The sequence below is a fragment of the Pseudopodoces humilis genome, chromosome 14 (genome assembly GCF_049639895.1).
Source record: "Pseudopodoces humilis isolate 2021_Gansu_Grassland_sample_001 chromosome 14, ASM4963989v1, whole genome shotgun sequence".
NCBI lineage: Eukaryota > Metazoa > Chordata > Aves > Passeriformes > Paridae > Pseudopodoces > Pseudopodoces humilis.
This window is the reverse complement of record NC_142213.1, coordinates 17,484,341-17,510,696: the sequence shown is the minus strand read 5'-3', so window position 1 is coordinate 17,510,696 and position 26,356 is coordinate 17,484,341. Positions and strand designations below refer to the sequence as shown.

Sequence of the window (26,356 nt, the reverse complement as noted above, 5' to 3'; positions counted from 1 at the left end):
GACAGTGAATACTGTGGTTAATGATTACTGAACTGCAGTTCAGAGGTCAGAATTATAGCACTAACATTAACTGCTTCATTCCTTGTTTCACTGCCATAACTGCTTTTACCTCAGTGATAGCACAATGGTGTCAAATCTGTACAGCAGCCAATTGACAGGTTTGATAAAAACCCTGTAAGCCTAGTTTTCCATATGAGTCTTAAAAATTAATCTTGCTTTTTCCTCTGGTGAAAGTTTCAATTCACTGGAAGTTGACTACCTGTTTTCCATACATTCCAAAGGCAAACATGTTCAAAATAATCACTCTCTTTCCCAAGCAAGGAGAAATAGAAATTGTAATAAAGGAAATACTATCTCTTGAACTAACATGTTATAAAAACTTTTGTTTTCATTGGGGGCTTTTAAATAGATTTTCTAGTTTGTTTTGTAAGTATCATCTGTGCTACACATAATATTTAAAGACATGTCCTTTGTAATTAAAATGTACTATAAGATTTATTTCTGCACTAACATCTGTGACTATTGGTTTGCACTGTATGGGTAGCTTTATCAGCTAAAAGCTGTGGAGCACAGAGTTGAATTTTCATAAATCCCCTCCTTTGAATACACAGCTATCAAAAAAATGTGTAGTATTTCTTCATGCTTATTTAAAATAAACAATTTCTTTTTCAACCTTTGTATTTCATCTTAAAGAAATTTCAATAGTTGGGAAATTCCTCCATTTTACTGCTGCTCCTTCCATTTTGCAAATAAAAAAAAAAAAAATCACTGCTTTTCACTTCAACATGTTTGCAGAATAGAATTAATGCAAAACTGGAAAGGTGTTATTTGCTACCACAGTTACCTTTGCAGGGCCCCAAAGCAACATGCTCAGGAAGCATTTTATTGTACCTGTGCATGGTGCAGTAACACTTGATTATGTTGGCACAGGCGTGATACAGTCTGTATTAACTGTTTCCCAGTGCTGAATTGAAGATGTTGCACAGAATATATCCTCAACATAAGCAGAAATATGTTGAGAACAAAAAACCCCATGTTTTTTTCCTCCTGTACTTTTAGTTCCTTTCAGTAGAGCACCCTATCAGTACTTGGGATATGCCTAGTAAATTTGGGATTAATTTTTTTAGTGAAAAAAAAAAAAAAAGCTAGGGAAAACCATGTTTCAAATTTGATTAATGGCATATTAAAAATTCAGCTACAAGTGTAACATGGAAAATCAAAAATCACAGACACCGTATAGTAGGAAAATACTACACAACATGGCCAGAACTGAGTGTAGTGGCAAGAAGTAAGATCACAGAAGCTGGAATACTTAACAGGCAGAGGTCTGACTGTTACACTTCTGCAGGACTGTCAGCATTAGCAAGCTAGGTGAACTCACTAAACCAGTTGGATGACATGCCTGCTGAAGCTTCCATCCATGAAACTGTTCCTTAGTATTGCACTACAATTAGTGTTTGTTCTAAATTTGATCTATGATAGAAATTACTAATATTTTAGTGGAACCAAATGTCTAGAGAAGAATCTTTGTTTTTACCCTGTTAAATATATTTATATTTATATATGTATAAATAGAAGTTCTTGTTTACAGGCATGGAATGGAGCTTTCATTGGGACACACAATGCACTTAGCAGCCTCTGAAGATTAATATTTAATTAAGTTAATATGTTTGTGTCTTTTCCTTCTATCCAGAGGTTCTACTACTGTCATCTCCTTACAGCTGTGCAGATTTTTCTCTTTTCTGTCCCCTGTATAAGCCACAGCCTGCCACCCCCACATATAAGTCACATTCAGTTCAGCCCAGTCTTATGGTCAATCACAAGAATTTTACAAGCAAATCTGAAGGCAGTGCCCTCAAAACTTGCAGTTTCTGTTGCTCCTCTGAAGTGTGATTTTGACAGCTGTACTTGGGGATGGTTGATGGCAATGCAAAGCAAAACCTGTAGGTCAGTCTTGTGCACCAAGAATTCCTTCAGATTGTTGTAGTGCAAAAGTAGAAAATATCCTTTAAATCCTAATCATTATGGTACATACTAAAATTAAGTTCACTTGTTTATCTTTGTAATGCTGACAAAACCATTTTGTAATTGCAGGAGTTCTAAGCTACTTAAAGGAGACCTTTACTCACACACCAAGTTATGATATGAGCCCAGCTATGCTGAATGTACTAGTAAAAATGATGCTTGCACAAGCTCGAGAGTGTGTTTTTGAGCAGATTGGTCTTTCTGGAATACGCAATGAGTTTTTCACACTAGTAAAAATGACACAGGAAGTTGCCAAGGTAAAATATGGAACTTTAAATCTAGTCATTAAAATAACTGTTTACAGTGCTGTGTTACTACCTACAGCTTTTAGTAATAGTAACTGGATTTATTAAGTTTAAATGTTAACAACCATTACTGGAAACCAAAAATAGCATGGTGCAGCTCACAAACTACAGTGAAAGGCACAGCCTTTCAGAAGATTAAAATGTGAAGAGATGAAGTTTAAATATTATTTTAGAGTTGTTACAATGTGAATTTCATTCATAACTCATGGAGATTAACAGAAATAGGCAGTGAATTTGCTGAAGGTTTCTTACAAGCTATTTGTGTTGTCTTTCAAAAAGTACAGATTTCATCCACAGACCTACATATAAAAGTCCAGGGGTTGTTTGTGTGATTCCCTGTTAAGTATTGGACACAATCTGTCTTGCTTCCCAGCTGCTGAGGGGTATGCAAACTTAAAAAGCTTAATCTAAAATAATAGCTAAATTGTAAGTGAGGGAAGGACCTGAACAAACAGAGTCAAATTGGGTTCCTGCAGAGCTGTCTTGGGACTTCCCAGAGAATGGTGGGATAGGCTTGGCCCAGAAGGTAGTGTTAATACTTGATTGAGGTATGTACCAAAAAATAAGTATGCCATGAAGATATTCCTGTGCCTTCTCAGTCATTTCAGAGTAGCAGATACATAAGTGGTTCCATACTAGAAAAAGAGGCAGAGCCCTTCATACCAGCCCTGTGAAGCCACCATGTTTCTGTAGGATTGATCAGCTGCAGGGGAAAGATCTTTTTATTCTGTCAGTTGGAGTAGTTTGATCCATTAATGCAGCATTCACTGCTTGAAAAACGATTTTATTTCCTCTATATAAAGGATAATATCCCAGTTTTAATTAGACCACACAAACTTAAGGCTGTGTATGACTCCACAGTTTCAACATGTAGCACAAACCTACTGTTTGAATATACTTCACTCTTTTTTTCAACTGAATTAATGAGATATATTTGTAAATTAAGTCCTGTTTATTATATGGTGGTTTTAGTTAACTATGAAGCCATATAGATTGACTGACTTAGCCCTTCTGTTCTCGTACAAAATTGATTTACCTTTCTTCTGAGGGAAAAAATCAGAGAAGACATTTCAAATTTTTTTCCAAACTTAATTCCAATCCATCCTAACAGTATTTTCCCTTCCTTTGATGTGATTATACATTAAATTATCTTAAGCCTGAATATGATATCCTTTACTTGAGTTCCTAATACCTCATATTAAATTCTCATACTCCGATTATTTGTTTTATTTTAGGTGGGAGAGGTTTACACGCTGGTTAACACTGCAATGAATCAGGAACCAGTAAAAGAGAATATTCCCTATTCCTGGTCTAAGCTGGCACAAATAAAGTCAGACCATTACAAAGCTCTGGCTCATTACTTCATTGCCACCATTCTGTGTGACCACGAATGTAAGAATCATACTTTTTGATATGTCTGTATAAATAAAAATAATGAACACACCAGCAGTTATAATTTGATCTGTGAATAAGCCTTGGAGCCAAGAACTTTGGTGCTTCAATATATGTTAAATTATGGTAATTTTCCCCACTCAGATATGAGGCCATACTCCCTTTGTCTCTTGAGAAAAATGTGAAAATTCAGTAAACTAACTTTCACAGAAACAGAAGAAAAGTTATATATCCATTATATGCCTCTAAATAGTTCAGATTTTATCAATATGTTTTGGCATGTATTACTTGCATATTGTAGATGATAAAACCAAAAACTTGAAATTTATTTATATACACATATACACGTTTATAAATATATATAGATATAAATTTATATCTTACATAAATATACATGTTATATAAATATACATATTTATATATATATATAAACACACAGTAAAAGATAAGTATTTATTGGGAGAGAATGTAGTAATAACTGCACAACAATACACCTAAAGGAGCAGGAGACCAAGAGATGTGTATGGTTTATGTTTTTTATCCATTGTTACAGTGCAGGCTGGTGATGACGAAGATCAGCAGGAGAAAGCCTTGTCCCAGCTCTATGACTACGTGCCTGAAGGGCTGATGGTTCTTGCTGTTTTAAAGGACAAAGTTCAGAGAAAACAATTAGGTAACTGCCAGTTTCACACAGCTACGAGCTACAATTTGAAAATGACGTTGCATTTATTGTCTGTGGATGACAAGCAGTGTTTTTTAATGTTTTCAGGGAAAGCCCATTTACGCAAAGCCATTGTTTACCACGAAGAAGCTCTGAGAGTCTGTGGGCTGTGCAAAAAGCTTCGGAACATTGAGGTTCTTCAGGAGGTTCTGACAGCTGCACATAAGCGTTCACTTCTCAAATATGCTCAGCAGGAGACAGAAGATGACTTTCTAAGTCTAATTCAGGCTCCAGATATACTCCGTAAGTGTACACAGCCAGAAATAAAGGATATCTTCCATGGGATGGGCCTTCAATTTCTATATATGAATACATGTATAATATGCTTCCATACAGAACATAAATAATTGTAGAGTTCAGATTCCTTACAAGTTTCCTCAATCACAGATCAATATATTTTGATCAATATATTTTGTTAGAACTGATTTACAGTATTTCTATCTCTAGCAATGCTGTTTTTTAGGGTAGGTAACAATGGTTAGAATCCAGCTTTTTTGGTGACTATCTAATGAGCTAAAAAAAATGGGGAAACTTGAAAAGTTAAAGTTATATGGGGGAAAACCAGAGTAACCATTTCTTGAGCACAACTCTTGTACTAGACTGGGTTGTTAACTCAATTTGACTGCTATTTTTTTTTTTTTTTACCTTAGTCCAGCTCATACAACTTTTTCCTCTTTGGATGCAGTAGGAAGCTATGAGTGCTGATTTTAAAAACTTCTCAAAGAAAAAGAAATTAAAGATGGGAATAGCATAACCTTTTTTAGATGGATTTTTTTTTTTTTTTTAAGTTTTCTGTGTGAGCTCTGAAGATACTTTTAAGGAAGTTCTGATATCTAACAAACTTCCACAAAAATTAATTTTTCCTCAGCCCAGTAAGAATTTAGAACAAATTCCTATCTAGCTTGGAATGCAAGAAAAATAAATTTTTATGTCTTTTAACTAATACTTGAAGTTAATTTTGTTTTCTTTTTATTTTAGCTAAAACAGAACATAAAATAGAAACAATTGCGCCTCAGTTTTCCAAGGTGAAAGTTAAAGACTTCTTTCATAAGCTGGTATGTAACAATGCTGACCAACCTCTGCCATTTTGATAGCAACTATAAATTCACTCTAACATGAGGGAAAGGACACAAGTATTTTAGCCTGAATAAATGATCCTGTAGTTATTGAGTTTTTTTCAGAAGCTATTGAAAAAATCACTCCTAGCTTTAGAGGTACAAATCAACTTGAGAGAAGCAAAGAATAAAATTGCCATTTCTATATGGCTTGCACAACATTCAGTCTTGAAAACCTTCATACAAGTCCCATGAAGTCTCAACAGATAATTGCACACAACTTAAAGAGGGGGAGAAATACCTGGTAGGTGGAGCCAGGCATACAGGACATGTGACTTGTGTGTGACACAGCCAGTCTTTCAGGTGGCTCTGTATGTCTTAGTGAGCAAAAGGAACTGGGAGTTATGGTTAGGATAAGAATTTGCAATGAATTGGTTTATCTCCTCTGAAAAACAGTAGTATAGGTCCTTACAGCCTATGCAGCCAAAAGGTTCTGCACAGCTTAACAGAGGTCCTGGAATAACTTGGTTGTTGCCTCTATCCCACTCTGTTTGAAGTATCAACTGAACAGTCAAGAAATGGGACTTTGCATTTCCAGGGAATTAGCTGGAAGTTAACCTGAGTAAAATCTACAATAGATGAGCTTAAAGCAGTGTAACTTACAAGACCAGAAATGCTTGCTTACAAGTGACAATAAACCCCAAGGTGCCTGCTGTTGTGTTACCCCCAGGGCCCACTGACAGTGTTCTCAGCCAAGCAGAGATGGACAGCTCCACGTACCATTTGCCTTCACCATGAAGCAGGAGAGCTTGGATTCAGTCTAAAAGGAGGCTCACCAGTGCAGGTTTATTGTCTTGATCCAGTTTGTTCTGCAGCAGTAAGTATATTGGTGTGATATTAACAATTTCTCTGCAGCCTTAAGCATTAAAATTTACCTTTAGCTTGTCCACACTCGTGCATGCAGTATTTATTGAGTTCTGTACATTAGTATAGTCAATTCATTTATCTGAATGCATTTCAAGTGTTTTTCATTTATGTGCTGTAGGTTGTTAAAGTGCCCATATCCCAAAGATCACATGAAACTAGGGTTGATTTCTTTCTCTGTTCATTCTTAATAGTTAACAAGTCACAAATAATAAAAGCAAATGTTACTTCCTGTCTTATTCAGGAAGTTAGAAGGGATAAGTGCTTTAAAAAGTAGCAACAAGAATAAGGATCAGGAAGGGAATGCAAAGTGTAGTGTCTGCCTAAGGAAAGAGGGGCAAGAATATTTTATTGGCTTATAATGTTCTTTCAGGGAAAATCCAAAGTGATAAAGCAACATGCAGTTATAAGCAGTTTACTTAGAGAAAAGGCAGAAGTAACCACAGAAGTACAAATAAAAATGAAGAAGAAGAATGAAACACTGCACAATTTGTCTTCTGAGGGACAATAGCATAGCAAAACCCAGGGTTCATTTACTTAAGGAGAAAAGTGAAAAGAACACAAAACCAGCCAACGTTTGAGTATAGCAGAATCACATCAATGGTAACTCAAGAGATTATTTGTGTACTTGAGAAAGTTGCACAGGTGTGGCTAGAGAATGGCTTTGTAGCATCTGAGAGTGAAATGCCTTTGGGGCAGATACTGTATGATGACAAAAACATTTTACATGTCTTTATAATTCCAAGTTATAACCTGTGCCAAATTTTTTGACAGTCAGCAGGCCTAAAAGAAGGTGACTACATTGTTTCTGTTGGTGGCATGGATTGCAAGTGGCTTGGTGTGAATGAGGTGCTGGAAAAATTGAGAAGTGTGGGAAAGCAACCCATGGAGCTTGAGGTTATCAGTTGCCAGGACACAGCAGCATCTTTGGTACGTAATGAGACAAGTATGTTTTGCAGATTTGATTTGCTAGAGTTTTTTCACTTGCCTGCCTTCAGTTCCTGATTAATGTTTACTTTCATGTAGTCAGATATCCACTCAACCTGTGAATATATAAAGTTTTCAGATGTGTGTTCAGTTTTAAACTATCTGTTTAAACCATTGTGACCTAGCGAGCTACAGTAGTCTGTCTGCATAGGAATGGTTGGGTGGTGGGATTTTTTGTAGTGGAGCTACTTAGATTAATTGCATGAAAAATTTCAAGACCTAGTTTATTTCCCCTAATTTGTCCCAGAGGATGAAGGCATTGCCCTGTTCAGCACTGGAAAAACCACAATGAAACAATAATGGAATTAAATAGAACATCCAACACCCTATGTTTATTTTCTATGTTATTCTAAATGATCTGTGATGTTTTGTATTAGATCATGGATTATTATATGTATTCTTATTTATTTTGGTGAACTTTTTAACTGTCTAGTCAGTTACTAAGCTACTATAGAATCTTTAGACTAAGGGAAAGTCATCACAAGATTAAAAAATACTAAGCTCTAAATAACTTACTAGTTGTGTGAAAGATCCTGTAGTTTAGCTAAATCCACTGTTTCATGCTTTTAACATTCCCTGGCAAGCTTAGACACTCAGACAGTGTTTCCTGAAAAACTATTAAGGTTCCCCTGCTGCTGTTAGGTTTTCTTGTTTTGTTAAAATTGGTTTTCCTTATAGAAAATAAGGAATTACACATCTGCCATTCGAAGTTGCAAGTGGAAAGAAAAGGCTAGAATATAACCAGATTGCTTCAGGGCAAAGCTAAGACAGAGAAGGTTGTGCCTTTCAGGTATCCCATGAGAATGTCACACTAGAGTTCTTAGAGTTGTGATGGAGATAAAACCTGTCCAAAAACAGCAAGACTCCACATCTGTGCAAGAACTACATCCTTGAGCTTTGTAGGGAGGTTATGTGTACATTAAATAGTTATGCTAGAAGGCAATAAATGTTTAACAACCCAAGAAAAGATTCCCAAATTCCTTTATGCTTTGCAGAGTATATCCTTGAGTATGTGCAAAATACCAGGATCACAACACTCAGAAGGGCCTTGTGCTCAGTTAGTAATGTCATTAGCACAGAAAGCTTGCTGCAGTCTGCCCTGGAAAACTATTTACACAGTAACCTTTTGTTATTGTCCAAATTTTGACCCATTTTTGATGACTGATTCTTACAATGCTTCTCTTTTTCCTACAGCATAGCAAGAGTGCAACTTACTCTATGGGAATGCAGAAGACATACTCCTTAATCTGTTTAGCCATGGACGAGGATAAAATTGATCAGAACAAGAAAGCCCCACTAAAACTCCCTTTTCTAAGTTGGGGAACTAAAAACAGACAGAAAGCTGCAAGTACACTCTGCCTTCCTTCAGCTGTGGCTGGAAGTTCTCAGACTAAGAAGAAGCTTTCTCCCTTCACACTCTTGAATACAGAAAGTTCATTGTATTGAGTCTTTCAGAAGTATCTGTTAATTTGACTTTTGTTTAAAATGTAGATAAAAATATTGATCAATTTTATCTTCATATGTGTATGTATAAACTCAGACAAACACTGTTTGCTGTGCATTGAGCCACTTATGGTCAGAACCTGGCAGAAACTGTAAAACTTAAGTATTTAAAGGTTAGAATGAAGAGGTTTGGGAGGTATGCAATAACAAGATGTAGATTATAGAATTGCTTACATGAGGACTGGACTCCTTTGGAGTTTCAAAATACAGTTATGACTGATTTTTCATAAAAATAGTCGTAACTATGCTGGATGGGAATTATTTATTACAAACTTGATGCTGAATTCAAAATAATAGGGGACACATGGAAGAATGATTTTGCTCTTAAAGGTTAGTCAATAATAAATCACTTAACACTACTTTAAAGAATTATCTTAACAAAACACAGGTCAGAGAATAATATTCAGAGAAACTATTCTTGTGCCAAGCAAGGGGTGGTGTCATAGAGTTGTGTTTTTATGCAGAGATGCTTCCTCAGAGTACTAGGTGCAGCCTACTGAATAGGCCATTTAATTCTGGAGGAGAGTTAGAAGGCTTAAAATTTAAAAGGTCTTTTGAACTCCAAAAGGCTTTTACTCTGTTCTTTTTCTGATTTAGGTAACATTTTAAATGTCTGCTGATTCAATTGTTAAAAAGAGGCTTTATTCCAAATGTTATTTAACCTACTTACCTTAAGACTTGTATCTCACTAGTCTTGATAAAATGGCTAGCTGTGAAACAAATCTCAGAATAGATATAATATATTGATTCAAGGGCACATGAATTGCAGTGATGCTTTAAAATATGAAAAAAGAAGAGCTTGTGCTAAGTGGCAGGGTATTTATTTACTATTACATCAAGCAAAAAAAAATCCTGCCCTTGGAAAAATTCATGAGCAAGCTATCTGTAGTAAGGAGAGGGACAAAAAATAACTGGTCAGAGTTTCTTTGAGATTCTTCTATTTCCTGAAATTAATTGAAAACTGCTAACACTGTAGTGTTAGTTAATATTGCCATCTACAGAGTAGATAGATACTTAAAATTTACATGAAAATCTGCATCTTGTAAACTTTAAAGTTGTCATGTATTTTTAACTTCCTGTGTAGTAGGTGTAAATATCTTGATGACCCTTATTTAAGAATAAAAATCAGATGCTGCCATTGAGTAGTAGCTTTTTGATTCTGCTGCAGCTTGGTTGATAAAGCATAATTTACAGGCTTTTGCTATTTACTGTTGCCATACCTCTTGTGTGTTTCTCTAATGTTGCTTACAGAGATCTAAGAAACTTTTAAGGGAAGTTCCTGTACAATATCAGCTAAGAGTTTAAAACCAACTTCCTTACAAAGAGCGTAAACATATTTCTAGTTTCACTTTAAAGGTTACATAAAAAAATGAGTTTTAAGTTACTTGTGACTTGCCTGTCCTTTATATGTATTGCTCATAGTGCTTCTTTGACACACACAAGCACACCCCTGCCATACACTATTCCATACATGTAAGATTTACTTCACCCGTGTGCTGGAATTGCTATCCAAGGAACAAAACCTTCAGTGAAGTCACACCAATCACCCTTGCAGCTTTTCATTTCTCTTAAAGCACTGTGATAGTCTTTCTGGAAATACTTTCCCTCTTAGCTCCTGAATAACAGTCTTTCCATCATTACACTCACTTGTCCTTTAGGAAAGCTTGGCTTTTCAAATTTAAAACACACCCCTCAATTCAACTAAAAATTTGGACCTCTCAGGTGCCATACAAATACTCCTGGTTTTCTGTCTGGTAGCTAAAGACTCGTTCTACACTGAGTGGTAGCCAGCAGCTAACTTAACTTGCAGTGAAATGAGTGTGGGCCTTATGTTCTTGCTCAGACCACAGGAACTGTAGAAACAAGGATGTATAAGGTTGCTGTAAAGCCCAAAAAGGAAAGGTTAGCAATAAATCAGGAGTTCAGCCTATAATGCCATTAATATTAATTCTTTATTAATTCTCTATTTAATGCACTGAGCAGATGGCCCTTTGTCATAGGGGAAAGGTGTTTTTCTTGCAACATAATAACCACATGCCTTTAGATGTGAAATCCAGTCTTCACAGCAATGTGACAAAACTATAGAGGGCATAAAATCTGAGCAAACTCATGTATAAAGAAGCTTAAAGTACTCCCTAGTTGCCTGAAAAAAAGAGTGAGTATATTTTTCTGTACTTTTGCCAGTTCTGATGTTTATTAATCACTAAATTAAATAATTATGTCTTAAGTTACAGACAAATTTTCATCCCAAGTACAGAATCAATACAAAGAACAGGTACACCTGCTGTCCATGGTAACCAGTGTAAGAGATGCCTTTCAGAGGTGCCAAGGCTCCCACAAAAGGGAGTGGAAAGTCCTACTCAGCTGCCTTCCTGCTGTGAACTCCCAAGTGGTATGAAAGATGCTTTTCACACACCTCCTCAAGGAAAAAGGCAATTTTACCCTTAGAAAACAGGATAAGAATATAACTTAAAATGCAAGATGTCAGAAAAACCAATCCTCTTTACAAATAAATTTTCAAAATATTAATACTGGAAGAGTAGTATGAATTATGGATTTTGTTCAAAAGTTCCCATATTTTCTTTGTAATGTGTATTATAGTACAATTGATAGTATAATTAACATATTAAAATTTATAATTAATATGTCAAAATATTTTGCAATTTATTATTAGGATGCCAAGCTATATTCAAAAGGACAACATGAATATTTTGGATATCAGACCCATGGGAATGAATTTGTTAACACCCCGTGAACTGGAGGGATGACCAGAGATAGAAGTTAGTGTAAAGTCAAACCTGTGTTCCAGTAGGACTTTCCAAAGGAACTTCAAAAAGTTATAAATCAAAGATGTTACTATAAAGCAATATAAGCTACCTTCTAATAAACATGTAACATATTTCCAGTTACTGAGAAGTTACTATGCATGTATTCACATGGTGTGTTTTTCTGGAAGACCAAAGTGAGCGAGCATATTACTCTTCCATTTTTTAACACAGATGCTGAAAAAGACAGCTTTCTTGGGTTTTTTTGTTCCAGATAGGAACAAAAGGATGCAAAATCCTTTACAGACTTCTTTCCAAGGCAATCTGCACAGCTTGATCTATATGAACAGAGCAGATGTAAAAAAGAAGCATCAGAGTCCAGTTGCTGCTAGCCATGATTACAGAAATTAACATAATATGGGATTATTAAAACCAAAATGTATAATTCAGAAGAAAAAAAACCCCAAATTTCCGTTTTGCAAAATACCACCGCGCGTGCATGTCAGGAGTGTAAAAAAGTATAAATTTGTTGTGCTACTGTGTGTCCAACTACTTGCTCCAGCTCATCGAGGGACGCGTTGCAAAGCCGATGGATGCTTCCGAAGCGCTGCAGTAAAAGCAGAGCTTTCGTTTTCCCGACTCCGGGAATGTGCTGCGCCGCCTGGAGCACTGCGGGTTCTGGCAGCTGGGTGCGCTGCTTGCCAAGGAAGGGGTTGGTGCGATCCCGGCTCTGCTCCCGCACCTGCAGCCAAAGGGAACCGTCAGCACAGCCTGCGCTGCTGCCAGCCTTTCAAACCCTCCCATCTCCAAACACTTCAATCACTAGGAAGTTTTCAAAACAAGCTCTCTGCTTATTGGATGAAGTTGGACAAAATCTTACTAGGAAACTAACAATTTTAATAGAAACAACAGATGAAAACAATAATTTTTGTCACCTTTTTGATACAGTCAGAGAAAGGGAAAAAGAAACCATTTAAAAACAGTTTCCTAGCCTCAGAGAAAGCAAAATTGAAAGTCGATTTTGACAATGACATTTGCCTACTGCTACCCAGTGGTACCTCAGTACAAGATTACATTTTAAAAATCCAGGATGACATTCTTCAGCCTTTTTTCTTTGTTCCCAAGTGAGCCTTCTTTCCACTGAACTATACTACTGTATCACTATTGCAGAAGTTTTATTCCTTACATTCAAATGATGTGTCCCTTTAATATCCTATATATTCTCTCTGAAATGACCATTGAGGAGATCTATCAGCTTTCCTATACATCCCATATTTTAATATAACACAGAAACTTACTAGTTGAATAATTAGCTGAGAAGCTTCTCCTTGATTTGCCACAGGAAGCAACACCATTCCAAGCTCGAGTACAACAAGTTTTTGTACTCCTAGGTAGTACTGATCACTGATTTGGGTTTTCTCTACAATTATAATTCCCCTAAGACTGCTGGTCTGTATTGAAAGGAAAAAGATATTAGAAAAAAACCCTTGTTAATGACAAGTTAATGCAGTGTAACAGACAGAAATTCTTTCAAGCATGAAAACAGTAGCAAATCAGAGGAAGAATGCAAGTTGCAGCAACAGGACTGAGGTTTAATACAGCATTATCATTATCACACAGCTGCAGAATTTTTCAGTTTTCAGGTGAAAATTGTCCCAAAAGGTCAGCTCCAATGGAATTAAAAAAAACAAAAACAACAAACCACAAGAAGAACGTTTTCAGAACCATTGAACAAATGTCAGCTGAACACTTTTCTCTTTAAATAGCACTTACATTTCTAAACTTAACCAATCTTCGTTTGAATTCATCCCCTGCAACCAAATCTGCTTCAGAAATAAGTAAAATGCAAGTCCTGTTCGGAAGATGAAAGTCCACCAGTCCCAAGCCATCTTCAAAGATGAGTCTAACTTTCCCTTAGGGTGAGATTGTTAGAAGAAAAAATACACTAGTTAAAAATATACTAATAATTACTTCACAGCACAGCCTTCCTAAAGTGTCAGTAATTCTAGTGACTTCATAATGAACATTATAAAAAGCCTTTTTTCCCCTTTAAGTAAATGTATTACAAAGCAATCCAGACTTACTGTGTGATGTCTTTAGTAATGCAAATTAATAGCAGTTCCAATCTACAGATTTAAAAGTACTAGAGCTGCTCAGTAAATTCTGGACTTGAACAAAAATATCACATGCTTTTCTGGAGGGATCATCATAATTTAGTTTGTTGTGCCAGCAAGACAGTAGCAAAGTACACATGTAAATTCAAGGGAGTTCAGTGGAGATGTGTATCCAAAAGCCCCACAACAGCAGATTCTGCTGCTTCCCTACTGCGCTCTGCAAGTGTGAAAGCTGAGCTGATCACACAGGTACATGACAAACAAACGGGATCTTTCAGCCTGCTAACACAGTCCACACAAATATGTACCACAAATATGGGACCAGTCAGACACGGAGTAAAGCACAGTCCAGCCATTCTTGTTACTGGGCAATAGAGGGGAGTGTTTATCCTGATTTGCTTTTCCTCTTCCAATTTGTTTGTGCTTACCTTGTAGCCTTTGGGCTACCTCTGACCCTCTCCACTTCTCATTTCCAATCACATGCCCGTAAGGGACAACTATAGATCCTGCTGTCACAGGAGAGTTTGCTTTTGTTGTCATCAGACCTCCTTTAAAATCCACCTTCAGTAGCAGTTATACCTTAGAAAGGAATGTGGAAATACAGCAACACATTTTACAAACCTGTTCCAAGCTTACAGATTTTAATCATAAACTTAGGATGCAATATTCTGGAAGAGACACTATCTCCTTCCTCAAGCTTCCTTACAGTTAAGGTACACATATCAAAACAGGCCAGCAACTCTGTTCACTTTAATACAGGCTGTTGCATTGGCTTGCAAATTCCAGTCTCAGCTTTACCACTTAATCTGAAAAACGCCTGAATCAAAGCACACAGACGGTGAAAAACCCACAGTGCCTTTTCCATACCTTCATCCATCCTTGCTGGAAGAAAATCTTCCTGAATTGCAAAGCCAACTCCAGAGGCACCTCCATCCCTCAGCTGGTGGAAGTCTCCAGGCCAATTATTAAAAGGAAGGATTATTTTCAGGTTTGCCAGCTTTACGCGGTATTCTGACTTTAAGGCGAATGGGCAGCCTTGGAGGAGGCCAAGGCAGGTGTAAGGACAAGCCGCAGCGCTACCAGCGCTCACCGAAACGGAGCGGAGCCGCAGCCCGAGGAGCGGGGAGAGGCCACAGGGGCGGGAGCCCGGCCTGAGGAGCCGCCCGCGGCAGGCGCGGGCCTGGCGGGCAGCGGGCGCGGAGCGGGAGCTCCCCGGAGCCGGAGGTCCCTGGAGCCGGGGGTTCCCGGAGCCGGAGGTCCCTGGAGCCGGGGGTTCCCTGGCCGGGCGGGCAGCGGGCCCGGAGCGGGAGGTTCCCGGAGCGGGAGCAGCGGGCGGGCGAGCAGCGGGAGGGGCGGGCAGGTTGCTACGGCCGAGCGGGGCTGAGTAAGGCGCGTGCTGATTGGAGCAGGGCGAGCCCGCAGCCAATCCGCCGCGGCCTTGCTTCCAGGCGGGTCGCGACGGGAAGCGTCCGACGCGGCGAGGCGGCCGTCAGGCGGTGGCTGGAGCCGTCCCGTCCTGATGGCGTTCCTCTTCAGGAGAGGCCGGAGGGGCCCCTTCGTGAGTATCGCTCCGCCTAGCGCGGGGCTTCGTTACCGTGAGTGGGGACAGCAGGACAGCCGGGTTCTCTGCGCGAGTGGGACGAGGGGTAGTTTCTGGGATAGGCGGCCGCGCCCTGCGGCTTATGCCGGTGGTCCCTGAGCACTTCAAAGTGAAAATCGGAGAGAAAAATGAAGCCCAAGCAAAGACGAAGTGCTGTCCGGGGGATGGTGCGTTCCTTTCCCTCAGTCCCGGGCTTGCCCGGCTTCTTGAGAGCCGCCGGGCTCGGGCGGGGCGGGGGCAGTCCCGCGGCCGCCCTGGGGCAGCGCTGGCCGGGCCTGGCCCTGCGGCCCTGCCCGGAGCACCCGCTCGGTGCCCTGAAGAGAACTGATAAAAAGTTCTGGTCAAGGCTCAGAGCAGCCAAAGGCTGTAGGGTTGTCAGCAGTTGTGCGGGTGTTCTCTTCCAACGTACTTGAACGAACTGAATTTTTTTTTTATTACTAGAGTGGAAGTATTGATCTTCTGTTGTTGTCATACTTTTACCGTGGAATGACTTTTTCTTCAGCTGGTAGTCACAGTAGGGTCAGTCGTAGTCGTATCTACGGTCAACAGCCTGTAGTAAACGAAATCGTCATGCCAGACAGACATGCAGAATTAGGGAGCAGTTCATTTGCAAGACTGAGTAAAAAGACAGTCTTTTAATGCGTCATTCAATTATTTGATGTGCCTTCGTGTAAAACCAGAAATATTTCCCTGTCAGCATCTTTGTTCTCCTGTTGGAGAAGTGAATTAAATAATAATTGGGGGAAAAAAGCTCTGTAGCAGAAATAGCAGGACCTTAGTCTGTTTCACTGCATAAAAAAGTAACATCTACCAAAGGTGATGGACTTTATTGTGGCATAGTATTTTCTGATGCCTGGAGAGAGAACAAGAAGTGATGAGCACCAACTCAAACACAGGCAATTCAACTTAAACATAATAATAAAATACTGTGAGGTGGTTCAGCACTGGACCAGATGGGAGGTACACGAGACGTGACTGGACAGGACACCAAGCAGTCCTCCTGTGGTTGACCCAGCTTTGAGCAGGAACTCGAACTAGACAATCTCCAGAGCTCCCTTCCAACCTCCACCATTATACGGTTTCCTTCACAGTACTTTTGTAGGAACTCTGGTCCCAGTTTTTCTGAGGTGGTATTTAATGTTATACCATTAAAAAAAAATAATTACTGTGCTTGCTGATGAAAAAATGTATGAGTTTTTGAGGTGTTTTTAATTAAGGTTGAACCTTTGGCTGCAAGACTTAGTGGTAGGGGGTTTTTTTCCATCTCATATGGCTATGACTTGAGGATTGACAAACTCTAGAAGAAAGGAACTAATATTGTTACTCTGAAGCAGCATTCAGATATTTTGAAAAAAAATATTTTCTAGTCCAGTTTTTCTTGTATATATATATATAGGAAATAGATGAGTAAGTTAAAATTCTGGTTTTGCAAATTGCGATATAGTGGATAGAAAACACATTCATGGGTCTCATGTAAATTACATTTCTAACATTCAAGAGCAGCTGTTCATAAATGTTAAATGAACTTGCCAGCTTTACATGGTGTTCTGACTTTAAGGGAAATGAAATGCCATTTCAAGTCTTCTGTTTACATTAATTGCATGTAATTGTTCTTCCTTTTTGTATTATTTTGCATTGTGATTTTCTGTGCACATTCAGTTCTGTGTTTTTTTCATTGTGATCCTTAAAGTCATTGTCAACTAATTTTATTTTAAATCATTTAGAAACATATAGCTCATGGCCTGGTCCCTGCTGCTACCATAGCTCCTAAACCTGCAGTTCCCCGCACCCCTCCCCCTCGTAGTCCAAACCCTTCTCCAGAAAGGCCAAGGTATGTTTTGATTATTTTTTTTAAAATATTTTTCTAGATTTTTTGTTGTTTTGTGGAGCATTGTAGCATACTAGAAAAGCCTGATTAGAAGAATTGCATGCCATTACAATACTTACACAACTTTTCATAAAAAACTTAAAAACTTAAATTTTTAAGGGGGGTAGTTTCCCACTCTGAACTTTTTTCCCCACCCCTAAGCTTGGTAAATATTCAGGACAGTAACTGTTATGAACATGTGACTTACATGAGTCAATTAAAGACAAGTGGACTATTTAAAGTTAGCATAATTTTTAATTTGGCTGCTACAGCAGAGTGTAGGACTGCAGCACTAGTACTGTGAGTCAGGAAATACTAGCTCATTAGAAAAACATAAATTAAACCTTGCTACCAGGAACTTTAAAAACTGTCATGTAATAAAAACACGCTGGATTGGGAAAATATAAATTATTTTTCTTTTAGGTTGTAGTTTCTTACAGATTTTATTCTCTGTTTTCTCTGTTTAGTTAAATTCTGGTTGTTTGCCATGGTCTTTCTAGTGTCTGTAACATTCCTGCTTAATTCTAGTTAATTTCTTCTTCCTTTTTGGCCTCAAGTTCTCAGCATTTCAGTGCTTTAATCTTAGTCACTAGTTACTTTTCCTTTCATCATACCCTTCTCTGTACTCCACAGCATCACACAAGTGGGCACTTTTGTTTGCTTGTCCTGGTTTGCAGTGTGCCAACCTTTATTAACAACTTCAGAGTCATCAGAAAAGGTTTAGAGTAGGGAATAATGGAGACAAGATAGCAGGACATGGAAGACCTCTTCAACACAACACTAGGTAGTATTGTGGCTAAAGTGAATGCTAAATACTATAAATTATTGATGTGAATTTTGGGGAAGTAACTCAGTATATTCCATGATTTTCATGCATGTGATTTGGGAAAACCAATAGATACTGTACCTTACTCTTGGATAGCTGCATTACAATAGCTTCTCCCATTTTGTGCTTTACTTTGGGAGGTAATAGTTTATAACCAGTCCCATAGCATTCAGTGGTATTTATGCTTATTAACTGTGAATATTTTGCTTTGATTAAATAGCGAAGACATTTTGCAAAGGAAAGGATACAAAATGTGGAGCACAGAGAAAGCATCAGTATTGCTTTATTGGTTTATTCTGTTTTCTTCCAGGTCTGCTCTAGCAGCAGCGATCCTTACAACAACACTAACAGGGCGCACTGTTGCTATTCCTCAGCCTCAGCAGCGATCGCTTTCTGAAAGTGATGCCACCTACTTGGAACAAGAATGTTTTGAGCCATATGCAACAGTCACAGAGCTCAGAATAGGGTAGTGTATACTTTCTGATTTGTTATCTTAAATTAGAAATGGAATCTCTCAAAGAGTGACAGCAAACTCCTGCTGTTTACAGTTACTTAATTTTTCTTACCACATCATAAAGTCAGTCTGAAGTGTCTAACAATCATTATTCCATTTCTTGTCAAGTGGTGTCACTCTTACCATCTTAAGAGAGGCAGATATGGATTGTACAACAGTCCTAAGTAGAATCATATACTACTTCTGTCAAATGATGATCAATTTTACAGAATGTGATGAGCTGAGAAATCGAATTACATGTAAGATATTTCCTTTGTGCTAAAATTATTATTTCAAACTGTCTTTTTGGTAAAATTAGGAACCTTCTATCTCTAATCTGGTATATTAAAGTAGAGAGGAAAAGGTAGTGTTAATTGTTTTAGAGTATACACATAGACTATGTGTTGGAGATGGTTTATTATCCCATACCATTTGAGGGGTTTTTGGTCTGTTTTGCTTAGCAGTGCCCAGGGTGGCTGCTGTCCCCGCCCCATGCTCCCTGGCTGTGGACAAGCTGTCGCAGGCTGTCCGGGACTGTGGCAGTGAACGGGAACCGAGGCGGGGTTTGCGGAGGGAGTTTGGGGCGAGAGGCAGCCCTTCCCTTTCGGTGTGGGCTGTTCCACCGGACACACACGCAGCCGGTATCTCTGACCAGGGATCCTGCTGTTTTTGAGGTCTTTGCCTGCTTCTTTTTTGTTTGTTTTTTCTTGCTTTGGCACTGTGACTGAGCTTGCCGGCTTAGCTTCTTTGGCTGCTGCTCTGTCGGGCAGCCCAGAACCGGTGGTGCCCGGCCGGCCCGGGGAAACCCCGCTTGCCGCCGGGCGCTGCCCCAGCCCCGGGACCGCGGACCAGCGAGCGCCGCTGAGAGAGCCCGGGGAGTCTCTGTCTCTGCCTGGGGGCCGGGCTGCTGCTCCCCAGCCTCTGCCGCAGGGCCCCGCTGCTGCTCCGCCGCCGTTTGCTGCACCGGAGCTGCTTTGCCGCTCGCTTTCAGGAGGTAAAAAGTTCAGCTACAGCTGCAGAGTTTCTGCTGCCTCTTGCTTGCTCCCCCGGCGGAGCCGTTCCGGCTTGCTGCTTCGGAGGTTTCCTGCTACAGCTCGTTTCAGAGGGGCACCGGCACTGGCTGCCCATGAATTTGGGAAGGAGAAAGCGCCTTCTCCACCCCTTCCGTGGGCTGCGGCCGCCCGTGTCCGCCCGAGGGCGGCGGGCAGGCCGGGGCGGCAGCGCCCCCTGCAGCCGCACGGGAGTCACAGCCCCGCGGGCCCGCTGCCCGCCGCAGCCGCGCCCAGCCGAGAGCCGCCGGCCACGAGAGGCCTGCTACTGGTTTCTTGGGCGGGGAAGGTTCCACCATTTCAATATTTAGCATTTATTCAGGGGTTTTTTTCCCGTTTCTTTGTCTTGCGGGCATCTTTATATTTTTTGTTAATAAAGAGGCGTTTTTTCACTTTCACCCCTTGGTATCTGTTTCTCTCATTGGCAGAAGAAAAGGGACTTATTGAAGCCCTTTTCTCTTTGGGGGAAATGCTCATTCCAGAGCGTTTTTGCTCCTGAAATTTGTCTCGAAAGCAAGACAACTACATTGCTTGTTGACAGCTAACAGGAGCTTAGATGTCTGTCTGTCTCTTTGGACTTGTCTATATTGTAAGACTCATGGTTCTACTTTACTAGTGTTGGGGTTTTTTTTCAGCAGCACTGAAACAGACATTAAATTGCTTTTTGCAGATCTAACTGGGAACTTGATGGTTGTGACAGATCTCCTCTACAGTCCCTGGAAATATTGGGCAATTATGGTGGAGATGAGGACATGGACACAGATCTTTCAGGTGCTGATAAAGAGGCAGAGTCCAGCTGTCAGAGTAGTGAGAAAAGGGAAGGAAGCTTTAGCACCAATGCTATTTATGCTATTCCCTGCAAAAGTAAACAGGTAAGATTTTTAAATGCATTAGTTCCTTTACCATGTTTTAATATATTAATGCATGTTAATATTTCAAATGCTTTGTATTCTCTTCTGACTCTTCAGATATGTATTCAATATTTATTTCACATACTAATTTTTGTGATTTGTTTACTCTTACATGAGTAAGGTAGGTTTGTTGCTTGTCACAGAGTCTTTCTCTCTGGTTATTAGGAGCACACTGGTATTGTGTATAATTATTATGCATCATTTAGTCTTGTGAAATGTCCAGTAATTTATATTGAGAATGGTACTTACACAGTAGATGATTTGTTAGAAGCACTAGTAATTTTACTGTTAAATGGTGAGAGCTTAATTAACGGTTTGGTATTGTGCTAATGAGCACAGACCTATATAGAAATGGGGAGATTCAGAATCAAACAAAATAAATTAACCTTTTATTGAAGACCAGGGAATTTTTGTATGCTATAAGTTTAAATTGTTTCAATTAGCAATGAAGTTAATATTCCTAAGGCACATTTAAAGTTAAATGAAAAATGACACAAAAATTTAACAAACGGGAAGAAGTACCTGAGTAGTAAAAAGGCAATGAAAGATCTCTTAAAAAATGCCTTTTCAAAAAAATCCACCACTAGTAGAGTAGAGCCATCAGCCTTAGAATATATGTCACAAATCCCAAAATGTGGAAGAATCAAAAAAACACCCAAAGTGAAGAGACAGTAGCAGGTAAGAGGAAAAAAGAGGAAGGAAAAAACAAAAAAAGAGAATGAGTAGAATATGACACTGGTGTGTGATCAGTGGGAAAACCAGGAAGGATAATGTTAGAAGTTGTTCATTAATCCCTCACAGCTGTGATATAGTAGCTAAATGGTTGATGCTCATAATTACGTACACCACAGCAAACAAGCAAATAGAGAATAATTTTATGGACTCATGTAACCAAATAAGGTGACAGAGAGTACTTGCCCTGTGAACTAATCACTTCATACTTGCTAACCTCCTGTTGATCATTGTAAGGCTTAGATTTTATTTACATGGGGCCCTTAACAACAACACAAAAAAACCCTAAGAAAACAACAACAAGAGAAGAAGCAAATCTTATAATTTATTATCTTAAAATGTGAGTGAACAATTCTGAACATGGCTGGGATGTTAATACACTGTGTCATACAGATATCAAGCTACATGGACTATTTTAACAGTGATCCCATGATTTAGAGAGGTTTGTCTTACTTTTACATAGGAAGAGTTTCCACCATCTCCTGTTCCTAATGCTGACGAGAAAGAGGTTTCTTCCCATGAAACTGAGTGTCAGGTGGTGGTGGATAAGTCAAGTGTGCAAATAGAAGGTAAGTAAACTTACTTTAAGTCAAAATGCCATGCCTTTCAACACCATTTTATTTTTTTTTAAAATAAAATAAATGTAATGCTATATTGTAATATTCATTTTTTAAAAGGGAACTTAAAGAAATGCTACTAAATACTTCACAATTCCTAATAGTTACAGAAAGTTAAAAACCTGCATAAAGAGGGAAGATTGGTCTGCTTGCACTGTGGAATGAACTGTCAGCCACTGTAAAATGAGGGAGTGGGGAGGAAAGTTTTGTGAACTCTTGTCTTGTAAAGTACAGTTGTAGAACTTGTTTTTTGCCATCCCATTAGCTGAAGATTTCCCAGAATGCTTTCTGGGAAATGAGCAGAAGTGACAGGAATGAACAGAGGCCTTTAAGGCCCTTATTCTGTAAGGTTTTTCTGTAGCACTCTGTAGCTAGTGGATAGGAAAGAGGAAGCAAAACCGAGTCAATTTTGGAAAAATTGTGTCTTCCTAAATTTTATTCATGTCAAGTCCCAGCATTTTTTCAGTTTTATATCAGTGGAGTAATTAGAAAAGTTTTATAGAGAGCAATATTCATGAAAAATGGTTGTTTTGATAAAACCATTTGGGAAGCAAAGGCATTAAAGTGAAAAAATATAGGAGATATATATATATAGATATGCATACATGCATACTGTTTCTAATCCCTCTTGTACATATAAACGGTGCAGGTTTTGATAGCTGTCAGAATTACACTTGTTTGGCTCAGAGATGCAGCACACTATCCAGTATGAGGTAAAGTGAGGTCTCACATTAGTGTCCTGATACACCATGAAAGAGTTAGTGACAAATTAATGATCTAATCTAATTAGATTAGTGGTTTGGGAAGGATTTTAGTACATTATTTGCATGGATAATATGTGTGCATAGATATCCTTAGGAACCCTTAATGGATTAAAAATGGACTTAAAATAATTTTTAAAATAATTTTTGTTCTAATTGACTGAAAGATCTTTTTTCTTTAACAGAAGACCAAAATCTGGGCTTGAATTTAAAGGTAAGACTTACATAAAGGTTGATTTATGATACATTTTGGAAAATAGGGTGTCATAAAAAGCTGATAAGTTTGCAGTCACTTAAAACACATTTATTGCCACTGTGGAATCTTTCTCTTTTGGAATACAAGAATGGCTAATCATTCCTTTAGGAAAAATGTAACTATATATATAAATGGGCCATACAAAAGTTGTTGGGTTTTTGTTTTTTTTTATAGTATGTTGTCTGTTATCCCTTGTGAAAGAAAGAAACTGAGAATGAGAGATAGCTCATACTGTTAATTTTCAAATTCCGAGTCTGACTTTACTGCATTTTTGTAGTTTTCTGTTTGAGCTGATCTGCTGCTTTCACAAGCTTGAAAAGAAATAACCAAAAATTTAGTTTTTCAGATCAACTTGCTAGATTGCTAGTTCTTTGCTAGAAGATTGTTTATGAAAATGGTCAGTTCTTCCATTATTATCATAACTTTTTTCTACAAGTTCTTAACCATATACCTTTTTCTTTGAAATTGTTCATGAGTTTTATCTCATTTAGTCATTGGTGTCATTCAGTATCATCAATGTGTTAAATTACATTACAGCGTATCCTTACAAAACTTCACTGCTGTTTCATAAAAACATGGAGGAAGTCTTTATATCACCTTCACCTTAAGTAAACACATTAGCATAAAGGACACTGTAATTCTTCCTGGTGAAAGAACCTTCTGAAAATGTACAAATACTTCGTTTTTTTTCCAGCAAAACAAGAACAAAGTTCTTTGACTTTGAAAATCATTTTACATTTTAATTGATTTGCTGATACCCAGTTAGAAACTGACATAATTGACTAGTCTAAAGTCTCACTCTATACAAACTAACAAGTGAGAGGAATACTCTTCCTGTTTCCTCAAGGAGCTTTCTGTTTATGTAACTTTCATGTCAGCTGTAAAAAGAACAGTTTTGAGAACATTTCTGACTGCTAAAGATAATAGTGAGTTTCAGGTGTCCACAAGTGACTGATGGCAGTGATAATTGACAAAATGATGTCTAGATGAGTAGATGATAAGTTGTATATTATCACCAGCGAATCCAACCTTCAATTTTGTTGATATAAAAGAAACTCCTTCAAAGGTTTTATTTCTTAAGTTCTCCAGCAGTGATGCTGTTAAAGCAAATTGTTTAATTTTTTTATTTCTCTGCTAGGAAGAAAAATTAATAGCTGAAAATCTGATACATGACAAACCTCCACCATCCCCAGGTACTTTGGATTATTCTATGACTTTGCTACACATTTTCCTTTTATTAATATGCATATGTATATGAAAACACACTTTCCTGCCTATATTCTCTAAGCCTAATTTGCACGTGTGAAAGTATTTTTCCTGTGCAGGAGATGAGAAAGTGCTCTGTGATATGTATAAAAACAGTAGTTTCAGGCTTTTTAGGTTAGGTGGTTTAGACTTGTTTTTATTTTCCACTGTGAGTGACTTTTGAGGTCTAAAGTAAATGAAACATTGTGAAATGATGTAATGAAATTAGTCACATTGGACCTCTCCAATACATTAAGTTCAATGTACACTAGAAGATGTCACCATTATTAAGTATCCTATTGCTACTGAAATGGTAAACACAGAGTCCTGAGATACATGGTCTGCCATCAGCTTATTTGTGTGTTTCTGGATCCACCTGACACCTTCAGGCACAGTACTGAGCTCTGTGTGTCTCATGACAGGATACGTGCCAATGAGTTCATGGGGTTTTGTGTATGTCCAGGTATCTTATGCCTTTTCACAGGAATTTAACAGTGGCCAGAATTGCCTGAGGTATTACTAAACACACGAAGTTGTTACACATCATCAGTACAGGAGATAGCTCTGTATTGGGTTTCATATATATCCTATTCTGAGGAACTACTGAGTTTTATCAATGCCTGTATGCTATTAGATTGTGCTGGTAAGGTTAAAATCTCTGCCTTCATTTCAGCTATTTACTCATTACAGATGGAAAGGAAAACCTGGAGTGAGATACATTATTACTGGTGCAACAATATATCCACAGTTTAGCAGATAATCTGAAAGTTTACTTTTGTAGGAATTGTTCAGTAACTTCTATTCAGTAACACTGAAGCTCTTCAGTGGGAAGGAATGTAAATCTTTCATTGCATGGGTGATTAAAATTTGTAGGGCTCGAAAATACTGACTAGTCCATGCAGGGCACAAGCACTTTCCTAATTGCAGTGGGCATTTCACTTTTACCTCTCCAGTCACTGATGTTTGGGAGAGAGAGATCTGCTGACACTGCCTTTTCCATTAAAAGAAGGAAGTTTCTAATGTCTGAGAGAAAAGATGGGAACTTGCAGCCACTCCACAGCTCTCTTTCCAAATCCACTTTTTTTTTGTTTTTTCTGGTCTTATCTTTTGGGAGCCATGAGCTGATTTAGATATTTTAAAGTATGACTTATATATAATGTTAATATTAGAAAAAAAGGATTGTAATTTGCTGAAACTCCTATTCCAGTCTGGATACCATGTAAATAAATACCTTTTTCTGTGGCATTACAGATGTGTCTGCTCGGGCAAGGCAAGTATGGGAAAATATAAGCAAAGAAAAATTCAGAGAACTAAAACAAGAAAACTGGTCTCTAAACAAGGCATACCAAACTATGGTCCAGCAATTTGAGGGAACAAAACAGCACATAGAAGAACAGCAATTAAAGCTGAAACAACTAGAAAAAGAAAACAGAAGACTTAAAGAAGCTGCAGAGAACTCACATAGAGAAGGTGGGAGAAATATATAAGCTATTCTGTAGTTACCTTGTTTAGATTTTTCTGATTTCTTACAACTTTTTCCTCTAGCAGTAGGTTTCAAGTCATTGATTTAGGCAAGTATGCAAGCAGAAGAAGTAGTTTCCAAACAGTATATTCTACATTTGTAGAAGTTTTGTCAAGGAATAAGTACATGATAAGAAAAAAAAATTACTTATTGTTTGAAATATAATAGACTTTTTGCTTTTTCATGAGATTTTTCCATAACAGTATTTTGAGATAAATTATTGGTTATTATTCTAGCTTATTTATATTTTTTCATTATAATTAACAAATTGTAGTGAACATTTCTTGACTTTTAATGGAACTTTCTTGTTGGATATTTGTTTTAATAGGGGAGGCAACAGAATTACTTTCTCTCAGACAACAAGCACAAGAACTGGTAGATGAAAACGATGCTTTGAGAGCTATGGTCCATCGTTTAAATGTAGAATTAAGTCGCTATCAAACTAAATTCAGGTCATTGTCCCAAGAAGAGGTGAGAATCTTGGTTATCAAGGCAGTTTCTACTGAAATGTCCCATTGTCTGTTATTTAATCTTTGAGTTTTTATAACTGTTTTCTCCAGATTTGCCATAAAATCTGCAAATTGCACAGGCTTTTTCTGAAATTTAAAATAATTCAAAATAATCATTTATCATTAAGTCTAATATTAAGAAGTCAGTATCATTTTGTATCAGTAAGATACTGAGCT

General features: G+C 38.2%; 3 protein-coding genes across 6 annotated transcripts in view; 2 read left to right on the top strand and 1 right to left on the bottom strand.

Annotated features, from left to right (window-relative positions):
• RHPN2 (rhophilin Rho GTPase binding protein 2) overlaps positions 1-10,050 on the top strand; it is a 29,680-nt gene extending 19,630 nt beyond the window's left edge. The window contains exons 8-15 of the mRNA XM_005530113.3: positions 2,095-2,282; positions 3,566-3,722; positions 4,276-4,395; positions 4,492-4,686; positions 5,422-5,498; positions 6,229-6,375; positions 7,197-7,352; positions 8,604-10,050. Coding sequence (XP_005530170.1) covers positions 2,095-2,282; positions 3,566-3,722; positions 4,276-4,395; positions 4,492-4,686; positions 5,422-5,498; positions 6,229-6,375; positions 7,197-7,352; positions 8,604-8,855 — 1,292 coding nt within the window. The 3' untranslated portion in view covers positions 8,856-10,050. The remainder of the gene's footprint in view (positions 1-2,094; positions 2,283-3,565; positions 3,723-4,275; positions 4,396-4,491; positions 4,687-5,421; positions 5,499-6,228; positions 6,376-7,196; positions 7,353-8,603) is intronic.
• An 843-nt stretch (positions 10,051-10,893) lies between these two features.
• On the bottom strand, positions 10,894-14,990 carry FAAP24 (FA core complex associated protein 24). The gene is made up of 5 exons (XM_005530112.3): positions 14,659-14,990; positions 14,220-14,370; positions 13,451-13,590; positions 12,976-13,128; positions 10,894-12,419 (listed from the first exon to the last, which is right to left on the bottom strand). Exons 2-5 carry the CDS (start codon positions 14,329-14,331, stop codon positions 12,180-12,182), a joined length of 645 nt encoding a protein of 214 aa, XP_005530169.2. The 5' UTR covers positions 14,332-14,370; positions 14,659-14,990; the 3' UTR covers positions 10,894-12,179.
• Positions 14,991-15,246: 256 nt separating this feature from the next.
• The window catches only part of CEP89 (centrosomal protein 89), a 30,236-nt gene continuing 19,126 nt past the window's right edge, over positions 15,247-26,356 (top strand). For 3 of the 4 annotated variants that reach the window (XR_015773804.1, XM_014258890.2, XM_088062394.1), the window contains exons 1-9: positions 15,254-15,349; positions 17,116-17,222; positions 18,395-18,550; positions 20,297-20,498; positions 21,733-21,838; positions 22,833-22,861; positions 24,042-24,096; positions 25,400-25,618; positions 25,999-26,141. Coding sequence is in view for 3 of the 4 variants with exons in the window: in XM_014258890.2 (XP_014114365.2) it covers positions 15,311-15,349; positions 17,116-17,222; positions 18,395-18,550; positions 20,297-20,498; positions 21,733-21,838; positions 22,833-22,861; positions 24,042-24,096; positions 25,400-25,618; positions 25,999-26,141 (1,056 nt within the window). In the remaining variant the exon portion in view is untranslated. Of the gene's footprint in view, positions 15,350-17,115; positions 17,223-18,394; positions 18,551-20,296; positions 20,499-21,732; positions 21,839-22,832; positions 22,862-24,041; positions 24,097-25,399; positions 25,619-25,998; positions 26,142-26,356 lie in introns of all 4 variants that reach the window. The other variant, XM_088062395.1, reaches the window with a different exon arrangement.

Excerpts from the sequence above, each read along its gene's own strand:
- FAAP24 (XM_005530112.3), bottom strand. The coding sequence starts at position 14,331 with ATGACAACAAAAGCAAACTCTCCTGTGACAGCAGGATCTATAGTTGTC. Across the intron at positions 13,591-14,219 it reads GGTAGCCCAAAGGCTACAAG|GGAAAGTTAGACTCATCTTT; the intron begins GTAAGCACAAAC and ends TCTCACCCTAAG. Across the intron at positions 13,129-13,450 it reads GATTGGTTAAGTTTAGAAAT|ACCAGCAGTCTTAGGGGAAT; the intron begins GTAAGTGCTATT and ends CTTTCAATACAG.